This window comes from Pagrus major, chromosome 12, assembly GCF_040436345.1.
Source record: "Pagrus major chromosome 12, Pma_NU_1.0".
In the NCBI taxonomy this organism is placed as follows: domain Eukaryota; kingdom Metazoa; phylum Chordata; class Actinopteri; order Spariformes; family Sparidae; genus Pagrus; species Pagrus major.
Genome location: NC_133226.1, coordinates 19,556,792 through 19,581,327, shown reverse-complemented (window position 1 = coordinate 19,581,327; position 24,536 = coordinate 19,556,792). Strand labels below are relative to the sequence as shown.

Sequence of the window (24,536 nt, the reverse complement as noted above, 5' to 3'; positions counted from 1 at the left end):
TACACTTCAGTGGGACAAGATGGTAGACTCTGTGTTTTAAGTCATTGATGCTTGGAGCTCACACACTCAAAGTGGACATACAGTGTTTTCCAGATCAATACGAAGATGTCGACCACATCCATCCCCACCTTGTTGCTACTACTACATGTACCCTGACACAAATACAAAAAATGCACAACGTTTTTATGTGTATATGTATATAAATAACTGTATATATGTTATATGTCTGTGTAGCATGAAGGAGTCACAAACTTTTATTTTGTTATGCAACCCTGTGATTTGTAACGACAAATAAATCACCTTGAATCGTTTTCCACACAATTAATTGCTTCTAAATGAACAAATAACAAAAAAAAAAAAAAAAAAAAGATCTCTGGTTGTAAAAGGTTTTTTTTTCCATGTCCATGTTTATTTTATCATTGGTTGCCATGAATTCAGTTTTGATGGACTTGGCTGCCACAAGAGATGTATATTTGCTGATTTTATCTTTCTTTGTCGTTTTACGGCCTATCATACTGGGAGAAATGTTTATTTTGGGCTGATGCCGATATTTTAATTTAAAGCCTCTACTGGTGGATACTGATGAGGTACCAATATTATTGTGCATCCACATTAAATATCTTCTAAAACTGCAATTTGGTTGCCTGGGTTTATCTCTTAGTTGCTATGCTGTAAATCTGTGTGTATCTATACTTCTAGTGTTGTCCCTGCTCCCATTTACAGTCTTGCAAACAACAAATCTTTGTGTGGGAAGAAGGTTTTGTTTAATTTGAGGAAATTACATCAGTAATGTGACAAAGTGACAGAGTGGCCCACATGGTGCTAAAATTAAACCCATGGCTACTTGAAAACAGTCCAGTTTCAAGTTGGATTCAGCTCTGGTTTCTTGCGCTGTTAGTTTTGAATGTGAATATTTGTGCTGCCAAGTTTTGAAGATGAATCTGCAGCTGGATCAAGGAGCTGTCTGCCTCCCTGGACTCGTTATCATACCGTTGACTCAGCGCTCCTCTTCTCTGTCCCTTTCTCCCTCCGCTGTTTTCTTCCCATTTTTCTACCTCTTGCTTTATTATTTCACCTTTCTCTCACCATTCATCGCTCTAGACTCATTCAGCCTACCTGCCATGTGTCTCAGCTGCTATTGTCTATGACAAACCTTTGTGCCAAATTTTAACCTTTAAAGAGCAAAATGTTCTTCAGACCTGTACAATAATAGATATTAGATGACTCGAGGTGACTAGAAAAGGCTGAATTTACGTTGCCTAGAGCCCACATTTATTCCTATCTGAATCTTCCTTCAATCAGATTTATTCTACATTAAACTTAAGGATTATATGTTATATGGACCACACTACTCAAATGTTTTGATGCTCAACACTAAAGTTAGAGATTTTTAGGAGGTTGATCACATATACAGTATTTCCTATGACTGCTAAAGAAGATTTAGAAGATTTCTATCGTTCTATAGTATCGTTCATACCACTTTCGCTGTCCTTAAAGTTGTGGTGTGGACTCCGCCATCCACTTGAGTTAAAAAAGACTTTTAAAACTATCTATGTATTTATAGTTACTGTTATAGTTATTGCTCTTGGTGTGGACAACCTTTAATCAGGTTTGTTGAATACAATTCTATTCTGATCTGATGGAAGAATTCAATAACCTTTTATTTTATTTCAAGACTAATTTTGTTACATTAGCCAAAAATAATATTAGTTTATTTTGGAGCCCAACTGATATATCAGTTGGTTGATAATATCAGCCGATAACAGCCCCTCACAGATATATTGTTATCTGCGTATATGTCGCCTGATATGCGCCAACATCAGACCTTTTTAATTTAGTCATTATAGAGCAGATTAAGATGCTTTGGGTAATTTCTAATTAGTAAATTCTGAGCGAAGTTTACTGTTCAAGTGACATCTTATACAATAAGGTTTACTGTTAAACTGTAAAATACAATATTCTGACCCCAGTAGTATTTCATAACTACGATTAAGGGATCATTGCAAAAAATGTAGTGGCCAATATATTGATATCGTAACTTTAAACTTTCTAATATCAGTATTGGCCCCAAACAGTATAGTATGTGAGACCTCTGCTGCTGTGTGCCTGAGGCTGGGCTTATTAACATTCTCCACTTGGAGGGCAGTGATTTGGTGACATGCACGTGACAAAAACCGACAAACACTCACACAAACATAAATATAAACGTCAGTGTAACACAGTGAGTATAAGACAGGTACATCAAGATGTACTTTTCTTTTGCCGCTGCTCTGACAGCTTTACCGTTCAGGTGGAACCTGCGCTGACAAGATAATACCAGATCTTGACAAGAACATTTGGTCTATTTTGGAAAAAGCACCCTGGACAAAACAAGTCCAGCAAAAGGGTGGAAAAGAAAACACAGACAGCGCTACCATGCATAAGACACTTGTGACTACTGATCAGCTTGATGCTAATGTGGTTATGAATTTGCAGGACCACATCCGCATGTAAATGGAGGTCATTATGCAGTCATTAGCAGAGAAATCACTGGTGAGACCGACACACGAGCCACCCACACTGTTCACCCACCACATGCCTCGTCCCATGCTTGTGCCACAGACACTGGTTCTACATGCTGGTAGTCATGAATAATACTCACATAAAGGGAGGAGAAGGGGCAGAGAGGAGAAGAAGAGGAGGAGGAAGAGGAGAGGAAGGGGGCAGTGGCAGAGAGCACCCCAGGCTCCCAGGGAGAGGCAGGCTGGTGCAGCAAACGATGAGAGGGACGGGGATGAGGGACGGGACGATGGAACGCATGAGCTCGTTGGGTGTTAATCTGGGGTTCAGTTTGTTTGTTTGAGCAGACTGACAGGGAAAATGAGGGATGGTTAGAGGAGGAATAGGAAGAGCAGGAGAGGGTCCTCACACCTGTACCAAAGAGAGGCAACAGTTAGACTACAGCCGATCAGGGAGCTACTGTAAAGCTGCATTCTGTAGAATTTGAACATTTCCAACTTTGGAGCAGCCAGTTGTAAGACAGCAATGTAACTGTGAGAGGAGCTGCTGGTTTCAGAAATGTTTGACCCAATTCAAAATTGTTCTTTTATTGATAACCTCAACGTTACCAAGATGGAAACACGAAAGACGTTGGAGTCTACGTTACGGTCTTTTATCCTATTAGACATTTGTGTTAAATTTTGTCAGAATCATATAAAGTGTTGAGTAATCGCCAAAAAAATCAGTTCATCCTTGTCCAATTGGATGTTTTTTGACAAATTTGAAGAAATTCTCCCAAGGTGTTCTTGAGTTATCGCGTTTCCAAGAATGGGACGGATGGACATAAGGACGAACAACCCAAAAACATAAAGCCTCTGGTCACGGCTGTCGTTGTCATGGAGGCAAAAAAAAGCCAGCTGTAAGCAAAAATCGAAGCAGCAGCAGATTCAAAATGCAAATTCAAAATGTAGTCTATTTCTCACCTTGTGTTTATTTTTGGGGCTGATGCCGACATTGATATTGGGGAAAAAATAAAAAAAAGTTCAGACATTGATATATAGGCCGACATATCTAAATGATATATATAGGTCAACACATATTTTATATATAAACATATCTGAATGATATATACATAGCTCAATATACTACAAATTACCCCAGGCGCCTTTTTAAAAGAGGAAAACAAATATCGGCTGATTATTTCAGCCAACCGATATATTGTTTGGGCTATATTTTCAATAGTCAAACCACTGTGCAGGACAGAGGCTTTTGACAAGCTTTCCTAAAATCTGGCTTTTATCCATGGCTGTGAAGAGGAAACAGTGAAGGCTGTCTTCACTGAGATGTGTTTTGTTGGAAAGTAAGACTGGTAACAGCACCTGAAATAACTAGCACTGAGCACACCGTGCATCACAACGATACAGGTCAGCAGGTAGTTGGTTAGCGTGTCACATTTTCCACACTCGGAGATTGCAAAAAAGAACAAAAAACTCCTGTGGTGGGTTACCAGCAAAAGCAGTTTCTACTGAATCAACCAAAGGGCAAAGCACATGTTCATAGCTAAAGGGCAGGATAGAAATGTTTATTTTTTTAAAGTAACTGGATGTTATATAAAAAATTGTTAAAGTGTCTCACATTGTACCACAGAAAATATTTGTCCCACATTTGGTTTGTTGGGATCTGGTCACCCTATTCCACCACCCCCGAGGTTGGTCCTGCCTACATTAGTTAACCCTTCACTGGTTGTAAAAAAAAAAAAACACTGTGTTTTTGCACAATTGTTAATCTTTTGTCCCGATGATTCAGCTGGGGGAGTTTGATACCTATCAAGGCTACTGAACTGTGACTGAGCGAACGTCTATTGACAGAATTAATGGGACTTTTACAAATGGAATCAGAGGTAACTGAACATACAGAAACAATGTGATGGGTTAAAAAGCTTTGCAAGTTACTGTTATTTCACCCTAAATTGAAGGCCAAACAATGGGTATCCTGTAGTCAGAACAACCACTGTGATGGTTTAAAGCTTTCACTTTTTGTTTCTACTTGGCACAATTAAAGGTCACATGAAAATCAATATAGAGACCAAAACAGCAAAGGTGTTTTAGAAGTTAAAACGAACGCCCACTGTGTCGGTAATACAGATGACTCATAAGCACAGCATGTTTTTCTTGCATCACCATTCAACAAAGAGGACCAAAGCACATATTAGCAACACTTTCTTATTTCAAAAACACCCAGTAGGAGTTCTGCAGATCAACAGGTGGAGACAAAAGGAAAACATTTCGAACTTCCTATTTAGTCATGTCTCTGAAAGAAACGGTTCCCAGTGAAATCCAGTACACAGTAGGAGGTTTAAACTCAAAGAAGGGACTCTGTGGCTTTTTAAAAGCGTCTTTCTCTAGTAAAGAAATGAACACGCAACACCAATCTGAGACTGTGTGGGATGATTGTGTGGGATGTTTAAGCATGTAGGTGGCGAAGAGAGTCTTCAAGAGTGTGACGGGAACCGCTAAGTGTCTGCAAAACTTTAAGCAATTATATTCGAAAGAGCATCTGTCAGATATTACTCAGTGACTTCCCGGCTCTTCTGATATCACATTCAGCCTCACGTGAGTCGGACAACACAATTGAATCTTTGAAGAAGACTTTCTATCTCTGAACAACAGTGTGTAAATCCAGCTGACAGGATCGGCTCCAGCCAAACGCCTGCAAACATCGTCCATTACAGTCTGATCACATCTCTGAAATGAAATTAGTGGCCAATGAGGCTGCTGGTGCAGCGTAGAGGATGATGCTAATGATGAAGAGGGAAAGAAGAAAAATGACAGAGGTGGAGGGAAGATCTCCAGGTCAGGTCAGGAGATGTGATTATGCAACATATACAGTCAGAGTGTGAAAGAGTGAAGTCTATACCATGCCAGAGGAAAGCATGACTCACTTGTGATTCATGTATAGTTGAGTGTTCATATAAGCTCGTCGCCATATGTGTGTTTGTGCTCTGTGTGGGCATGATGCATGGCTTGAGGGATCTCAATGTTCGTCTGGAGATATCTCAACAACGAGCAGATAGATTGTTATGAAACTATTTACAGATATTCATGTTACCCACATGATGTATCCTAATGACTTCTGTGATTTCCTCATTTTTCCTGTAATGCCACCACCAGGTTTTCATTTGCAGTTTTGAGTGAAATTTCTCAACAACTATTGAGTGGACTGCCCTGAAATTTGGTTTGCACATTTATGTCCCCCTCAGGATGAATTCTAGTAACGTTGGTCGTCCTTCAAGGGGCTCTATGTAACAATTTGAATCAATTTACATGTATTACTCACTTTTTTATTGACCATATGTGAGCGGATTGTAACGTGATGTGACTGTTGACTCTTGTTTTCGTGTTTTTCAGATAAAGAGGTGGATGACTCAAAAAGTTGCAAATAACAGGGTGTAATGTTTTGCCCACTAAGTGTATTTTAAGAATACTATTACATCCTGTTTTGATCCTACTTCCACTTCTCTCTTTGTTGTGTAAAGTGTGACTCACTACATGCTCATATATAATGTTGGTATGCCAACATACCATATGCAGTGATCATACAGTACTCGAGTCAGTGGGCCAGCTGGAGAGCACGCATGGATATGATCCATGTTAGGAGATAATGCCTGTGTGATTTAAAGCTAAACTGCTGTTATAATGTACAGTACAAGTGAACAGATTCCATTGCTCTGCATGACCAGGCCTGGACCCAGGGGGAGGTTGGCTTTAGGCAGGACGAAGAAAAAGAGGAGGAAGAGGAGAGACGGGAAGAGAGAGGGTGGCGGAGGAGTATCCGTCTGCTAGTTTGCAGGACATAAAATAAAGCCACTCAGGCTGTAAACATTGATTCGCCAGGGAAATCCAGAAAACAAAAGCAAATGGAGGCAGTAAAATTTGCCGTGCGATGGGGGGAGGGCTGGTATAGGAGTCCGACTGCGCCAAAGGTAATGCAAAGGAGTTTGGCGGGGAAACACAATAACACAGGAGCTGAAGTTTCCATCTCTTTTTTCTTTATTTTTCCTATGCTTCAGTACTCGTTTGCATAGTCGCTGCCCATTTCTCTGTTGCAGCAATAACCCGACTTTTCATTATTTTATATGCCATTTGAGTATAAACCCCAGCATAAAATTTTATGATATCTATTTACATAAAGACGATGTCACTCAGGAGAGGAGCCAAACAAAACGGCAATAAAAGAGGGGGAGGATGGCAGAAAGGGGAAAGTCACTTTCAAGAAGAAGAACACAACGAGTCTGGGGTGGTATATTTCGACATCTTTTCTCAAGCCTTTGAGACAGACAATAGAAAAGCCCAGGAGGAAGAGAGGCAGACAGAAAAGAGATGCCGCTTGTTACATAATTACAAATACAGAGAAGAGAAAGGGGGGTTTCAGTCTGGCATACTGCCAGATGAAACTAACGTTCAGATGGAAACGTGCAGTAACAGATGCCTCTCTTTGGAAAAGATCTGAAGTTTTGTGTTTCCTTAATTTTTTCCCCCCACATGTTCATGCAAAAGAGGGAAAAAAAATGGCATATGTCGTGGGTAGAGTTTCAGGTTGTGAAATGATGGGAGCTGGGATTGGCTGGGAGTCTGTGCTGCAGGAAACCACAGGATGTGAGTCTGGCTGGAGGGAGCTCAGACAAGCACACACAAAACAAAGCAGACGTTCCAAACAACAACATGCACGAGCACACCAAACACACACTTCCAACTTCCAACGACTTTTTCTCCTTGTCTGTTTTGAAAACAACTTTAACACTCCTCTGGGCATTTCACCATGGATCACTTTCAGGGAGAGAAACAGCAGGAGAGGAGACAATTTAAGTGAGAGGATGAGAGAGGGAAGGAAGGGGATAAAAGGAAAACGACTAAAGAGTTTGTCCTGCTCAAGAGCTCTGCTTGATCTCATGTATGGAGTGTTTTATTGTATTTTTTTTTTTTTACTATAGCTGGTCTTTGTGATGGCTTTTAGGAGATTAAAAGCTCATTAAAAAGCTCATTAAAAAGTAATTACATGCCGTGGCTCCATGTATGCATTCAAGGTAAGAGCTGCTTGTGTATCACTGAGCTGCATGAAGAGCATTCAGACTCTAAGTCAGAAGTGCAAACGGCAAAAGCACTCCACGAGATAAAACGTGCGAGACGGCGAGAAATAGAAGCTCAAACATCTCTGGAAAGCAAAACACATTCATCATAAATTATTCCAAAAGAAAATGATTCCGTTTAGTGTCTTTACTCGCTCGCTTCTCGAGTTATTTCATGGAACAGAAACACTGAGTTAAAGCTGACGTGTTTCTTCTTAAATCTCATTCTCTCTCACAGGCGTCTCTGAGTCCCTCTTTCAAACTCAAACCTGATCCCTTCTTTGTTTGTCTAACCCGAACCCTTTTCTCCCTGTGTTCTGTAATCCCCTGATTACAGTCACACTTTCATTAGCTGGAGGCTGTTTCTGCTGAGTTGAGCTGTTCTCTGCTAATAACACTAAAAGCTAAAAGGCTGTGTATGTCGCTGTGCAGCCCTGTTACTTCAAACACAAACTGACTTGGTACAACATCAGGAATGTGTATGCATGTTAAAGGAATAGTCGGAATAGTGGGAAATATTTGCTTTCTGGCAGAGAGTTAGACGAGAAGAGCGATATCACGCTTCTGTGTACCCATTAAGTGTGAAGCTGTAGCAAGCTTAGCTTAGCATTGGAATCAGGGGGAAAGAGCCAGCACAGCTCTGTATTCAGTTAACAAAAAAGTGTTACTAATCGACACGTTTTAAGTGACAATTCGCTGTTTTACGGGCCGTGATGTGTAAAACTATTTCTTGGCTCGGATCATTAACTTCCTCGTTGCCGCTGGCTGCCTGGCTACTGCTGCTCAGAGGCAAGAAATAGTCTGGCAGAATAACCCAGTGAGACGCTGATTTGCCTTTTTTTTTAAAGTTTTGGTTCAGAATAAACAAACAAGATATCTTATTTTATTTTGTTACCCTTCAACCGAGCCGGGCTAGTTGTTTTCCACCTGTTTCCAGAGGGTTTCAAACTGTGAGGCGTGACAACATAGACGGGTGTCAGGACAGTTAAAGGTGCTGTGTTTGGCCTGCTGATTAGTCATGCTTACCAACATGGCCAACATTTGAAGCTACATAACAATGATGGACATGGAGATAATGATATCCTGGAAAAGTCTAAGTCACACTGAATCTAAAAAATATGTGTTTCATGTTTTCTCTACTGAGTGAGACCACAGAGAGAGTAAGGATGCTGCATCAGAGCCAATGTAGCACATTTTTAAATTAACTTAAGTTATTTGCAATAGGACACAAATAACACAGACACAGATAGTCGAAAATTCTAAGTATCGGCCCTGATAATTGATAATATACATATTATTAGTTTTCGTGGTGACTTATGCGCCCATTAATCTGCTTAGAAATCACAGAAAACAGACTCTACTTATAATTGCAGGACTTGCCTAAGAATAATCACGTTTTTAAGTTTTGTTCGGGATCAATGTAATCAAGTACTAGTTGTCTGTACATCCATGGGTGCAACACGAACAGGAACTGCTAATAACTAATTCGGCATATTTTTAATGGTGCCAATCTGCCAAAAATGTAAACAAATATAGGCTAAAAATATGGGGCCCACAGTTCACCAACTGACTCCATGGCAACATTATACTTCCTGGTCTGTAAATCTGTCGATATAGAGACCGAATGCTGAGGCATGAGAGTGGCAACTTTCAGTCAGAAAGCAAGCGAGTGTATTGCATTATTTCTTACTTCTCATCCATGCTGGCAGAGTTCCTCAACGTGAACGGGACAATCTCATTGCACGAGTTCTCCTTGTGGTCCGCCATCCCGTTGGCCCTGATGAAGGGGTCCAGGTCTCCGTTGACTGACGTGTCTGGTTTGGTGCTGTTCTCCAGGTTGAGCAGGTTCAGGTAGGACTCGGCGCAATCCACTTGGGAGGGGGAGAGGGGTGAGGTTTGGACTGGCCATGCAGGTGTGGAGGTGATGAGCTGGTCCAAGGTCTGGTTGAGTTGATTCTTCAGATTCAGAGACAGAGACTTTGCTGATGGAGAAACTGACGACTCAGAGCCACCTGGAATCGAAAACACAAAAATAAGTCAAGAAGATTTAAACACAACCTGTTGGCTTTTTCTTTGTTTCCTTTTTCTAAATCTCTCTGAGTGTTGATTCTCATTACAGAAAGGAGGAGCTGGCACTGTGCCAGAGCAGCACTTAGGTCCACCATGTCTCAGATTAGCAAGATTAGCATTTTCAATCAGAGGGACTAACATGATTAATACAAGCATGAAACATGATGTGTCATTTTCAACAACTACAAATAAACTACAACACAAATCCCACACAGCTCTGTCCACTGTGTGTGTGTGTGTGCGTGTGTGTCTGTGTGAGGTTATTCATTATTATTTTGGCAAAACTGACCGTTCTAAATACAAAATACCCTCCGCCAAAAATCCTCTCTTGGGACAAAGTGTGAGTGTGAGTGTGAGTGTGTGTGAGCGAGAACCAAAATAAAGGCTGTAAACACTGTAAAAATGCTCACAGAGTCTGTGAGTATGAGATAATGCTGACAGAACGCCTTCAAATCCACTCTGATTACATAATCTGGTATTACTTTATTATGGAGATGCTATTGTGTATAAAATCTGTTGTTTACACACATTGTGTTACACTGAGTAAACGTGCTGTTGATGCAGGGCCCTCTGCTTATGTAAAAGTGTTAAATTAATTGGGAGTAATCCCATTCTGGAATAATTTCTGTAATCGACACAACTATAGCTGCAAATTCATTTTCATGTACACTCAGGGTTCATTTTATTAGGTACACCTGTAAAATCTAAAGCAGTCCACTGCAACTGCTCATTGATTCTATCTTTACAAAGGTAATGTCTTAATGTCTTAATTTAACTATATATTAATAATTTTACCATAAATATTTATGTATCTATATCTTTAATATTTTCCTTCTGATTCAGTCCTAAAATATGAGTACCCGGAGCTCCTTTTAATGTAGCTCCGAACCTGTTTCTGTGTAAATGTGTTTTAATGTGTCCTGGCTTGAGTGTGATATGTTGTGCTTTCATTGCAGATTACACTTAAAAGGTAGAAAATAAAGTATTTTCTGTTTATATATTTATATGGGTCATGTTAGCTGTGTGGATTTATGGATTGTAACTAGCCTGTTGGTTCAGAACCAGGCTTGAAAATATCTCAAAAATTATTGGATGGGTTGTACTGAAATTTTGTGCAGACATTCATGGTGCCCAGAGGATGAACCCTACAGACTTTGGTGATCCCTGACTTTTCCTCTAATGCCAGGTCAGAAGTTGGGAACTTTTACAAGGAAATTCTGGCCTCTAACTCTGACTGGAAAGCATCATTTGGTCTTATCCGGACAATAACATCTGAAAGTAGCTACATGAACTGAAAAGTGTACTTGTTTATGCTTTTGTAAAATTAGATTCTATCAAAATGACCAGAAAACATGTTTGAGCATTAACTCGCACTCTTTCCTTTTCATCCTCACTCTTTATCATTAAAATGACTGGGATTTTGCATAGTCCTAATTAGCTGTGACTAATCCTTTGATGCTGTGATCTGGACATCTTCAACATTTAAACAACCCATCATGATCACCTACAAGAAAACTTTAAATTAGGTTCGCACCTTGAGAGAGGAGTAAGTTCTCTCCTCAGCACAGATCAAAGCAAAAAGCTCAATTACAGGACACCCAGGTGGCACATAGGGAAAACTTGTGTTCACCTGCGGATGGGGTTCAATTGCCTGCAGCTGTGTTTCTGTCCTATCAAACACACCTGACTATGTTTCCAGGCAGGAAGCCAGTGAGGGATCATGGCTTGTGTCATGAATGACTGGAACATCTCCTTGCCAACAGGGGAGTGAGCGCTGACAAGGACTGCAGCACACGGGGAACCTGACCTGACATGAGATCATCTGAGGGATTACACTGTTCCCACCAGTCACTTACTGTGCCCGTTAGCTTGAGGCTCCTGTTGTGGCTGCTCTGCTAGTGTTGTTTTTGGGGAGCGGGCCTCCAGCTCTTTCAGCTGCTGCACGAGCAGTGCCAGGTGCTGCAGCAAGTCCCTGTTCTGCAGCAGCAGCTGGTGGACACGGGCCTGAGCCTCCATACGAGCAGCAGTCTCTGCTGCCATCTGATCCTTCAGCAGCTGCACCTGGAGAGGAAACAAAGGGCAAGGTGTGTTTGTTTGTGTCAACATTTCTGATTCGATTCATATGCAAAACATAGATAAATTAAAGTTTTTATTTTTTTTATTTTTTCTGTCTCATGCCTCAAAGTGATGATGGGATGACTATTTAGGTAGATAATAAACTTCCAGGTTGATTTTGCTATTGCAGAACTATCAACTGGATCAGACATGAAATACTGAAGTAAATTATTAAGCATTTATGTTGCTCAGATGCTGCTATAAACACAAGGCTTGATCATCACAGTTGAGATGCTTTGTTGCAAATGCATTTTTGTCTCAGCACCACTTGTGTTTGAAAATGCTGCTCTGACTGTCCTTCCATTACTGTGTTGGTGCTGCCCCCTAGTGGTAGAGCAGCAGTAAAAGACATACAGAGATAACATTGTGGTCTCATGAGGTTAATAACACAGATTACTGGGACTTTACTGTGAATAACAGACTGACACTTGAATCAGCGGGCTATGATATGGTTGCAAAAATGAAGTTCACCTCCAAAGGTCTCTATTCTACAGAATAAATCTTTTGATCCATTATCTAAGTCTAATCTAAATTGTTCTCTGACCTGTGTTCATGACTTAATAACAGGTGAAGAAAAGGTTTTGCCGGGATAATTCAAGTACCTTTTTATTTTCAAAACAGAAAGAAACATGTTTTGCTCAGATAATTACTTTCATCAACTTGGACACAAGAGGCTGAAATGCCCTACACCATGTTCTTAATAGGGTTTTTTTTTGTTTTGTTTTTTTACACAAAATGCAAAAACTTCTCCCCATTTTTTTCACAGATGAAAAAAAAGTACGACCTGTCAAAACTTCATGACAAAACTACATCAAAAATGTTATGTTTGTCTCTAGTAAGTAAAAGCCTCACAATAAAATGATTCCAGTTTCATTTTTACCCCAGGTCTCCTAGCTGACTGAAATAGATATGAAGCTTTGTAACAGACTGAATAAGCCAAATAATAGTTAATAATTCATGCCATGCTGGATGAGCTAAATCCACAAAGTGAGTCAGGATCTGGCAGGCTCAGGCTCCTGAGACTGAAGTCAGAGTAAAAATAAATGGTACATGCAACTGGATTTACAGACAACAGGTGACCATCAGGTTTAATTTATTTAATATTGATTATTTGGTTCCCTTTTCCACAAGAGAGATTGATTTGAAAATTGCCTAAAGGAACTTTACAAAAAAAGCCAAGACTCTGAGAAATTAATGTTTGTGTATTTATAGTATAACCAAACTGACTGGAGCCGAAACAATTACTCATTTAGTGGAATGTGTAAATATGTAGTAACAATAGTGAGTAAATGCCACAAATTGTCAGTAACTTCTTGAGTTTTAAGTTCTGACATGACTAGATTTGCTTCTTGTCTTTGTCATACATCATTGCAAATTAAACATCCTTAAGTTTCAGACTTGTGGTGAAACAAAAACAACAAGCGTTCCAACGTCCTCTTAAAATCAAGTTCAAGGACCCAACGCAGCATAGTTTGAGATGCGGATCAAAATGAATTACTGTTACAACACTCAGAATTTGTATAATGAGACTAGCAGGCTTTACAGAAGCTCAAAGACAACAATAACAAAGACAGAGAGGCTTGAACGTCTGAACTTCTTCTCTGTGTTACAGTGATGGCACATGCAGAAAAAAAAAACTCTTCTGACACAAAATATAAAAATTCAAGCACCTTCAAGGACTCAAAATCTTAAATCCAAGCTTGAATTGTAGTTGTAACACAGTAGAGGGTTCAACTGTAGTCATAATGTGTTTTCAGTACAACCTGCACACTGTGTATGATCTCCTGTGTCCTTTTCTTACCTGTGCGACGGCCACCTGTGTGTGCTGCTGCTGCTGCTGTAGCTGCTGCTGGAGGAGCTGCAGGTAGTGCTGTGATGCCAGTGGAGTGAGAGAGCAAGGGCTGCTGGGAGAAACGCCTTGGGATGTCACAGTGAAGAGAGACCTCCGATCCAAGTCCTGACAAACACACAGATAAATGATAAACAACATTATATTAATTGAAGGAAAATAGTAGGAAAAACAACATACTTTAAGCCTGTACCCACAAAAACCATCAAAAACACAATGGACTTCAATGTTGGCCCACACTGCTGCAGGTTTTTCATCCTTTCTACATAATCTGCGCTATTTTTAGACCTCAGACACCAGATGAATGCAATTAACGAACCAGTAGGATGGAAACCACCCAGTCCTCCGCGTCCATGAGACCAGGACTGTGACCCACTGATCTGGAGCCCCCGGAGCCCGACTGTAGCTCCTCACTAGAGCTGAAATCATCTCCAAGCTCATTATCACACCATACCACTCTTTTCCCTCCGTCTCCATTTATCTCTCACAGCCTCCATTTCTCAGTGGATTTTTAGGTGAATTTGCAGAGAAATGTTTCCTGGAGAAGCAGGAACAGCTTTTCACTTCATCCCCTTCTCTCATATTGGAGGGACTGACCAAGACAGATGGATTTTGGGTGCTTAAGTCAAACATAAACACAAAAAATTCACGTTTGTATAACTGCACTTCTAGTCATGTAAAATGACTTGGCACAGTGGTACACAGTATATTGTAACTCCTACATCACACCGCTAGAGGGCAAAGTAGTACACTGTAAAGTTCAGCACATTCAAAGGGAGGTTGGCTTCTGCCTCAGTGACACTTTTGAAATAAGGGTGAAAAGAAAGTGCAATTTAATTTGGCACTCTTAATTTCTATTTCGGATCATTATCAACAGTTGCTGCAAGTTATAAACACTGCAAAACATATGCTAAATACACAGTAACAACAGTCACCTTCACATGAGATATTTCCGTTTTGGTGTGTTGGTCTGCGCTCCTCTCAAGGGTTTGAGGTTGGTGGGACTTGGTTAAATAAATGTGATGTCACAAGCTTTGTTGAACCAATCAGAATGTGATGACAGCTGGTGGCACGTTTGGTAATGTTTGGTAACTGCAACTCAGTATTAATAAATCTTAAAATGTTTTCTTCCTAACTTATTTTGCTTATGTGGTGAATATTTAATGTTACAGAGAAAAAACCTGAGATGTCAAACCAAGCTTCAATAACACGAAAAGCTACTGGTTAATGAATATATGTTTGACCAATGAAATCCTTTGTTTCAGCTGATGTCCAGGTCAAAATGAGAGAAAACCTTATCAATTCGGTCTCACAGCATCCAATACTGTATGACAAACACTATAATAATACGAAAATGGAACATGGCACCGCGGATAATTTGCATCGGTTCCCGTTGCATGCAGATTTCCCATATTGCCGCAACACATTTCTGCTTCACACTGGTGGGAACTAAATGTTGTTTTTACAAAAGCAATTAAAAGCTGTTAAATTAGGCTTAATGTCCTTTTTACAGACAACACAAACAAAGCAATGAGCAGATTACAGGCCCCGGAAAACTTCAACATAAAAAGAAAACAAAAACAAAAACATTCGTCCTTGTTATGAAATGTTTATCACTCATAAACTCGGATAAACAGCTTCATTAGGACTGTGTGTGTGTGTGTGTGTGTGTGTGTGTGTGTGTGTGTGTGTGTGTGTGTGTGTGTGTGTGTGTGTGTGTGTGTGTGTGTGTGTGTGTGTGTGTGGGGTTTGATCTGATTTAATTCAAAGGAGCCTGAAAACATAAACAAACAAGCCACCAACTGTCACCAGACTTCAACTCGAATGTTGCTCAACCGTAACTGGTGCAGGGAACTATGTGACATCACCTTTTTCAAACAGAACCCCACCCGCTGAGAGGAGCTGAGACGGAAAACAAACACACAAATGTGAAACAACTAAAACTGTGCTAACCTTTGTGCTAAAATGCTGTGCTCATATACTTTAGGACCCAATTGTTAATATAGTAAAAAGCAGAGCGAAAAAATAGGTTTTAAGGTCCTTTAATTGGTTTGAAAATTGTGGAATTGTCGATTCAACACCTCAGATGGTTTTAGAGGTGTTTCTGTTATTTTGTCCACTCTTCTTGTGGAGTCTATATTGTTTGGCCATTCTTTTTCCCCCCGGTATCCTGATCACTCATTGTTCCTACCTCCATCTCTCTCTTTTCCCTCCCGCGCTCCTTGCTTATCTCCATAGAGCAGATGTTGGTGAACCCCTCTATGGGATTATGGTGGCGTTTCTCAGAAATCAAAGGGAACAGACTGGGTTTTGGGATTAGGTGTCCCCCTTTTCAGAGCCAGCAGGAATATTCAGGTTTCCCCATTCTCTCCCTCTTTCTCTCCCTCTTTTAGCAGCATGAAAACAGCTGTACCACACTCGCTCTGGTGACAAATTCAAAGGAACACATCTTGACACACCAAAGCCTGCATGTTTGCATCTATTCATCCTGTCACAAAATATTAAAGATGATCTTCAGCTCCTAACTTCATGAGGAATTAAAGTATGCCAAATCTCAAACGTGGAGAAACAAAAATGTAGTCTTTGTACCCCATGCAAGAGTGACCAGGTTATTTCATCCCTAGTCTCCGCTGCCAACTCAGAGCTGCAGATCAATGATCTGGTCAGGTACTGCAGTAGATGACAGAGCACTATACTCTACTTCCTTAGTTCAATGGGCCATTTGGCAGCACTATGCCTAGATAATAGCATCAAACACCACTAAAGCAAAAGCAGTGAATCAAGGCAGAGGATAAGTCCTGCAGCTATGAAGCCAGAAGCAGTCTGGAGTAAAGAAAGCTATAATCTGTGTCAGTCATAAAGAGGAGAATTCACTCCAACTGTGACGGAAACGACCTGTCATGAGAATGTGGTGTTCATGATGTGAGTTTGTGAATGTGAGGCTGCCCTTGACATGATAGAAAATACGAGTGTGCTTACTGAACACAAAGGTTCAGCACACTTGGTGTGTGCTGATTTGGTCAAACTGAACTTATTAAAAAGTACAGTTTACAAAGTACAGCCAATCGTGGGCCGTGAACTTTTGGTATTGTACAGTATCTCTGTGGGGGTGAGCTAGTTTGTAAGACCACATGAATCACAAACTGCTCGTGTTGCCAACTTGGCAATTTTACCTCCAGATTTAGCAGTTTTTATGACTCTTTTTTTAAAGTGTCCCTAGCAACAAATCTCGCAACAATTTTTGGCAGACCTCACCTCCTCTCCTTTAAAGACGGTCCCTATGATTTCTCAATAAATGTGCACTCCTGCTTGCTCATAAAGTCTGTGACTCTGTAAGAGGCAGCATGTTCAGACAACTAATCATCAGTCAGACACAAGTGACCTGTCACTGTGTGTCACTAATGACCCATAACAAATCTCCTTTGTTTGTCCAGCGGACTCTGTTGAGTTGGTTTTAAATAATTTAGCTGACTGTTTAATATGGTTTAGTTTAGAGTTTACACCACTGTCTAGGTCCTTCTGAAATTATAGATAGATTTAAGATGATAACACGCATGATGATATGATGAGGCCAGTCAGTCAATCAATTTGATTTTAGCTTGACTTCACATTTTCATTTCTTTTTACTACCTTTCATTAAAAAAATGTTGCTATGACTGCCAAAAATCACACAGGCATTTGATCAGTTGAGGTACTAACGCTGTTACTTTGCTCTGTCCCATGATTTGAGTAATGTAAGGAACGCCCTCCTTTCCATAATGCAGGATGAACACATCACCAAGTTTGTGAGAGCTGCCCATGACTCAGCAGCTGTTGAAACAGAAGTAATGTCTATAGATGTGTAGATAACACATCAGCATTTTGCAATGGGAATAATACGTAAAAATACGTAAGAATTTCCACGTGTTCACCCGGGTCTTACGTTTAGATCAAAGCCGAGCTGAGCGGAGATGATAAAAACCTGTGTCTACCCCAGAGTCAATTGACCCGGGTGTAAATGCCGAGTGTGCACATTCCCACGGCACACAAAGTGGAAAGAGGTATTAGCAGCATGATGAGTCCTCACAATTTCTGAATGTTGTAAAGGGACAGACAGCTTTAGTCTTACTGGTAAATAACTAAAAAAAAAAAAATGCACTGTACCAGCATTCATAAGCTATGGGGCTAAGTCCATGACAGCAGTACCTGTGCTTATCTCCTAGCAATGCTAGCTTTGTGATGTCAAACAACCACAGCCAACAAGAAACACAAATCCACAAAAACTTAATGTCCAAAAAATGTTCAATCCTCTTAATGAACAAGAGGAGAGGAGGTGAGCAGAATTCATGTTTGCAGTTTGACTTTTAAACATCTCCATTACTTGACCTTTGAAATACTACAGGGAACAACTGTAGACAGTTATCATATATCAACCACCATGCAATCTACTCGCAATCTTCTGTGTGTGTGTGTGTGTGTGTGTGTGTGTGTGTGTGTGTGTGTGTGTGTGTTTCCTGCAGTCTCTTACTATAATGGTCTGTCCGGGCTTCACCACGTTCAGTTCAGCCAGACTCTGCAGAATTTCACTGACTGCCTTTTCACACAGCGAGGTGCCAGTTGAAGGATCTTCTCCTCCTCGTTTTCCGTCCTCCTCTTCCTCCCCTTGCTCTGCTCCTGTCAGTTTACGACCTGTGAGAGAACACACAAAGACAAGATGCGAAACGTTTTCCATTAACTCTGGGGTTCATGTTTGTTAACTTCTTCTTCTCATCTTTGTTAACTTAATGCGCAAGAGTCTTTAAAAGGCGTGCAAACATGGCTGCCTTCATTTCGACAACTAAACCATAAATTAGTGCTATTTTAAGCACATGCACAGTGTTTTCCCCTCTGTCTGTCACACAACTGTAGCTCAGTGCCACAAAACTATTCATTCAATGTGCAAATTACACTCATTACTGGTAACACTGGCAATCACCCTCCTGCATTGTCTTATGACGTGACAGTTGTAATTACAGGGATGTTTGCCCTCCGTCACGTATGAAATAATCGCAGCATGAGACCTCAGAGAACACACAAATCCAGATTAGCTTTGTGTTGTCCCTTCAATCTGTTCACATTTCAGTGTAACCGGACATCTGTGTTGTCGCTGTTTGATCACTGTGATTAATTAATGAGCTAGTGAGGTTTGATTTAGCCAATAAAGAGCAGTGTAATCAAACTAAATGGGCGAGGTCAAGCTTCAGGAGAGAGATGGTCGTCATGTGACAAACATGGACAATGAAGGCTCATAAACATCATGTTTTCCACAATAATTCTCTGTGAAGAATTGGTGTCATTATTATTCGGTTAAAATGCACATTTTTGTAAGATCTAGAATGTGAAACACCCCACACTAACCACACAAAAAAAATAAAATAAATAAAATGTTTTAAAATGCTGTGACCAACTGAAGTGAAAAAAGAATAGAGAGAATACCTCTTAAAAGTCTAGCATGAAAAAGTTAGCAAAGAAGTCTGATTTTGTGTTGTGTTTCTTCTGTTTGGCTGATGAATAGTTGTTGGCTCTCTAACAGTTGGAAGACTCACACAGGCAGCAGGTGTTTGCTAAACAGAAACTTAACTGTACAAACAGACTCTGGCTCACAAAGTTTGCTGAAAATAAAGCCAAATAATCTGTTCACGCAGACTTTTCAGGAGTTTGTTCCTAACTTTAAATACCTTTTTAAAAATAATGTAGTATTTTTTTTTACTTTATTTTACACACTCATGTACCCTAACCCACGAAAATTAGCCGCAATATAATAACCCAAAATGTGTATTTGTCTGCGTGTGTTCGAATGGCCTCTCCAAAGGCAACACTGTGCATAGCAGATAACAGTAAATCCCGTCAGGAAAGCCTCACCTTGGCTGCTCGGCTCCTCTGTGGACTTGTCACTCTCTCCGTCGGCCTGTCCGTCTGCATCCTGCTCAGCATGCTGCAGACTGAGCTTATGGCACACCTCAAAGGCCTGACCCACTGTCCGCACAATACGCATGGCCTGCGTCTGACAGGGAGAGAGAGCAGGGAGTGGAGAGTTTGAGATAAAAAGGTCAGTGTTTAGAAGACGAGCGAGGAGGTGTACTTACCAGTTAGCAGAGCCCTTCAGGCTTTTCACTCCGTCAAACACCACCGCACTTAATTTCACTGATCACTTCCTCCTGTCTGCTTTAAGACAGTGAAATCACCTGCTGTAGTCTTTGAACAGACTGAAAATAATCACACTCTCAGTCATCCTTTACATGCAGATGAATACTTCTGTTTCAGAGACTAATAATAAGACTTCTGCGGAACAATTCCCATTAAGAACGACTGATAATAACAGGCCTCTGAGCCAAGACGGCAGAACAACAGAACAGCTTAGACTGAGGAAAGGTAAAGAGATGCTTGTCTCAAAAATGCAGCTTGTCCTTGGGTGCAGCTATTCTGTATTCACTGCAGGTTATGGATCTGCAGTGGTAAACCACAGGATATTAAATAAGCTGCCCACTGGAAATTGAATTTCAGATAAAATTTTAAACCAAATTGATTGACTGAGCTGACATTAAAGGGAAATTAATTCCTAAATAAAAAAGAAAAAAAGAAAAACAGAATACAAAAAACCCTCAGTCATAGCTGGCTGGACACAGTAAAATGAAGCAAGTCACATTCAAGTCTGCAGTACTGTATGTCCCACAGTTTACAAAACACTTGCTGTATACAGCTGGAAGATTTACACAAGGGAGCAATGACATCAGCAAATTGAGTGGTCAGATGCACAAGTGCACAGGTTATTCTAAATACGAAAATGAGAAACACGTCTCATCGCTGCATTAGAGTTAAGATGATGCTGCTGTATCTCTTCTTCCTCTCTGATGGGTTTGTCCCTTATCATCGCTGATTGACAGGTCCATTTCCAGTTCTTTAAACTGGGGATCTCACAGGTGATGATACACAGAGCAGCACTGAAGCTGTGCCATGAAGCCTCTTCCCCATAAAAGTGCTATTTAATGATACAATCCCTGTATCTGTGGTTAGATGTCAAGGGAATAATTGAACATTTTGGGAAATATGCTTATTAATCTTCTCCCCAAGACAGAGATGAGAGGATTGATGCCACTCTCAGGCCCGTCTATTAAATACGAAGCCACAGCAGGGAGATGCTTTGCTTAACTTAGCAGAAAGACTGGAAGCAGGACGAAACAGCTGTAAGCCCCTGTTTCCAGTCTTATGCTAAGATAAGTTAGTAATCTGCTTGTTTATGATTAATGGACAGACACGAATGGTATTGATCTTCTAGTCAAATTCTTGGCAGGAGAGCAAATTGTCCAAAACTTCGAAGAATCTCTTTAAAGGATAACTTCACCCTTTCTCAGCAAGAAAGTGAGTAAGTGTATATTCAGGCATGTCAGCTACTGCTTCGATTATCACAGTGTTGATCTGTGTATGTCTACAGTCAGGAGGTGTATGTGTTTGTGTGGACTTTTGTTTTACCTTCTTCTTTGACTTGAAGACATTACATCTGAAGGAATTACTGGAACCATCTCTGGCGATGTAGCTGAAGATCTTTAAGTCTTGGGAGTCATGAGACACGTAGAAAATCCTGAAAAACATGACACAAATTACGCAAAATTACAAAAAAAGAAGTTAATTCATTTTTCATTACTTTATCCAGCCATTTTGTTACCATCACTGTCCTCAAATTATATCTAAACCTAATAGAAAAATCAGGGAGAGAGGACCAACCTGGTGCTGATATAAATCAAATGGTAATATACAGTGTAACACTTAATACATGGCACTACGACGCTATATACTCCTTGTGTCTTATACTGTACAAGTATGCCATCCCGTCTGCTTCTGCTCTTGCCAACAACCCTGCAACACTCTGCAGTAAACTGGCAGAGCCAATGGTCGGCCCTGCATCTCAATCTGTAGCTCCACTGCTATAAAACATCGCAACTGGAAGGAAGGCAAAGAAATTATGACCATCTACTACTGTAAGTCACATGATACAGAGTGGACTATATATCCCCTCTGCATCAAGACATGGACACACAGAAACACACACAAGGAGAATTATATTTAACAGACCCAGGCCCTCGATGAGGCGTGACTTTGCTAAATGAGACCCTCACACAGAAATATGCATAAATCATAAACACATGCACAAACACACATACATACGCATGCATGCACGAACGCATGCACACACACACACACACACAAACTCGAGATGGTTAGATGTTGAATGTTAAGACACTTTTAAGTGGCCGCCCACTCCTTTCCATCTCTGAGATTTCCATTTCCATGCAGATGTTGCCTCACAAGCTATAATTGCTTATCTTAGCCAGCTCCAAAAAAAAAGAACAAGAAATCACATTCAATCATTCCTCAGTCCTCCAAACCAAAAATCGTGCGAGTGTTCAGCAGTGACTGACAGCTTCACCGGCCCGTTGCTGATTGGTTGACAGGCTGCATCATCACGTAAACATTTAGGGTGGGATGAATGACTGCATTTTCTTTGGGCACATTTTCTCAAACAAACTGATACTTTGCTGGTCAGATGGTTTTAATACCAGATAACTGTGAATATAATCTGAGAGTTCCTCCCCTGGAAAAAAAAATGGCATCCCTTGAAAGTATAGAAACATATGCTCTACCAACTACAGGCACAAGCTATAGATTATTCATTAAGCTGTCGTATGAATGTAGCTGCATTTGGCACATATATTCAAGCACATTAGTCCTGCATGGTAAAGAACATGGGATGGCCTTTAAAGAGGCAAGCCTCAGCTTCATCCTCAGAGGCCAAGTGGAAGGATCTAATTTCCACTGAGAGAGACATACAGTATGTGTTATCTGCAGTATGCTCACAGTAATTACTCCTGTGAAAGCTAACAAGAACATGCCGAGTGCAAAGCACAGACTGGATCTTATATCAGACAGTTTAATCCCCTGGTTGTAAAAAGCAAGTGGCAAAGATAGCAAGACTTTTCATTTGTTCACATACATTATTACGCTGGTGTTACCAATTACAGCGGACATTTCACAGGAAAAACTGCTCACTATCTATAGAGCGCTGTATAGTTACTGCTAATGCAACCTGAACACTTCCTACTGCTGCAGCTTCACATTAGCAGCATTTAACTGGTGAAACGCGAGTTGACTTTTACTATGAAGTGATCACAGGAAACAGAAAGAGTGAGCTTAGCACATGCCGCTATCGTTCATCAAAAATGGTCGACAAAACAAGACAATGGTCATTTTAGGCATTTGTTGAACATATCAAATTGACATTAAAACATTGAATTAAATTGTCAGTAACTGAGAAGTGTGACTGACCTGTATATGGGATCTTGCATGATCATCATCTTGCTCTCATCCCATGTCCATTCTTTTCTCTGTGTAAGAGGCAAATGGTTGTGATTACACACTGATAAAGCATCTTATAATAAAGAAGTTATACCTTTATCATTACTTAAATGCTAAAACTGATTCTCTTTTGAATTCAACTTTAAGCTGACATTCGTTTCTGGTGCTTACTTTCTAAAAAGGAAAGCGATACCTTTATATATAGTTATATATTTTTTCTTTTGACAGTGTGTCTGTAGTGACCTACCTTCTGTTTCTTCCTCAGCATCACCTTGACTCCATCCACAGACACCACAATGCTGACCTTCTTCTTCTTGATGTTCTTGGCCTTGAATTCATACTAGGAAAACAGAAAAGAAACAGCAGATGAGAACAGCAGCAGTATTATATATTAATAGTATCTCAAACTTCCTGTATGAAATAATAACATCTGTAAAACATTTAGATGATTTGGTTGCAGCTGATTACACATAACTGAAGAAAAACAGCTGATAAATCGATCTTAACCTAACAAGAGCTTGGAAACCATTTATTTTATCGTGGCATTGATTTGACAAAATACCAGGGCTGCAACTGATGATCATTTTCACTATCGATTAATCTGCTCAACACTCATCATCATACAAGACAAATAAAACCAAGAAATCTAAACACTGGAGAGACATTCTCAAGAAATTTTGCCTTTAGAAGTTAACATTAAAAACTGTCCTGCTGCACATTTGGCTTGCTCACAGAATTAAGGGCATACGTAGGAACAATCTGTCAGCATTAAAAAATGATCTGCAGCGCACTTTAATCCATCAGCATCTTTAATAGCTTGGCAGCTCACAATAGGAGCACTGATAAAGTCTGATGAATATTTGTAGCCGAGCCAACTATGAAGACCTCCTCTGTAGCTCTCGGATGCCAGTGAAATGAGAGAGGACACTTAAAAAAGCTTGATGAACAACAAAGTTTTACCTTGAATGTAATGAGAAGCAACTTCCCAAAGGTCAAAATAGCAAATTAATTAACATTTAAGTTAAAAAAAAAACCCAGGATGTAGGCTTGACTCCACTCTGTTTGCTGAGTGGTACACAACAGCTGTGTCTGCACTGAGCGACTAACATGTTTCCATCTCGTCAGCTGGCCGGGCTCTCTGCTCAGGAACTTAGCAAGTCTGGCCTGTCGACTCACATCAGTGTCACTTTTAAACATGATGCAGAGTTCAGCCCTTGTTAGCTACCAGCTATCAGGGCTACAGTAGGACTGCGACGCCAGAGCCATTTATCGTGTTGCAAAATGCAGTGGTTTGACCCCTGAGCTATGAAGCTGACTTCAAACTGTGGCCTATACAAGGTCAAATAAGAATCAACGTGGAAAACAGCTTTCTGGCTTAACTTAATGGTAAAATGATTAACAAATGGTAAAATGATTGCCACTATGGAGACGAGGGCGAGGGTAAGAATACAAAGACGGGAACATACAGTAGAGGAGGTGAGCAGATAGGAGGAGACAGAAGGAGAGGAGGTGAGGAGACAGCTGTTGTTA

General features: G+C 40.4%; 1 protein-coding gene across 2 annotated transcripts in view; it reads right to left on the bottom strand.

The window, feature by feature from the left end:
- LOC141005506 (carboxyl-terminal PDZ ligand of neuronal nitric oxide synthase protein) overlaps positions 1-24,536 on the bottom strand; it is a 53,077-nt gene that overhangs the window by 3,904 nt on the left and 24,637 nt on the right. Inside the window, exons 3-11 of one of the 2 annotated variants that reach the window (XR_012179875.1) lie at positions 23,254-23,346; positions 22,977-23,035; positions 21,126-21,234; positions 19,518-19,659; positions 18,145-18,305; positions 13,590-13,745; positions 11,530-11,734; positions 9,294-9,615; positions 2,642-2,910 (exon numbers count right to left, since the gene is read on the bottom strand). Coding sequence is in view for 1 of the 2 variants with exons in the window: in XM_073477358.1 (XP_073333459.1) it covers positions 9,294-9,615; positions 11,530-11,734; positions 13,590-13,745; positions 18,145-18,305; positions 19,518-19,659; positions 21,126-21,234; positions 22,977-23,035; positions 23,254-23,346 (1,247 nt within the window). In the remaining variant the exon portion in view is untranslated. The remainder of the gene's footprint in view (positions 1-2,641; positions 2,911-9,293; positions 9,616-11,529; positions 11,735-13,589; positions 13,746-18,144; positions 18,306-19,517; positions 19,660-21,125; positions 21,235-22,976; positions 23,036-23,253; positions 23,347-24,536) is intronic. The other variant, XM_073477358.1, reaches the window with a different exon arrangement.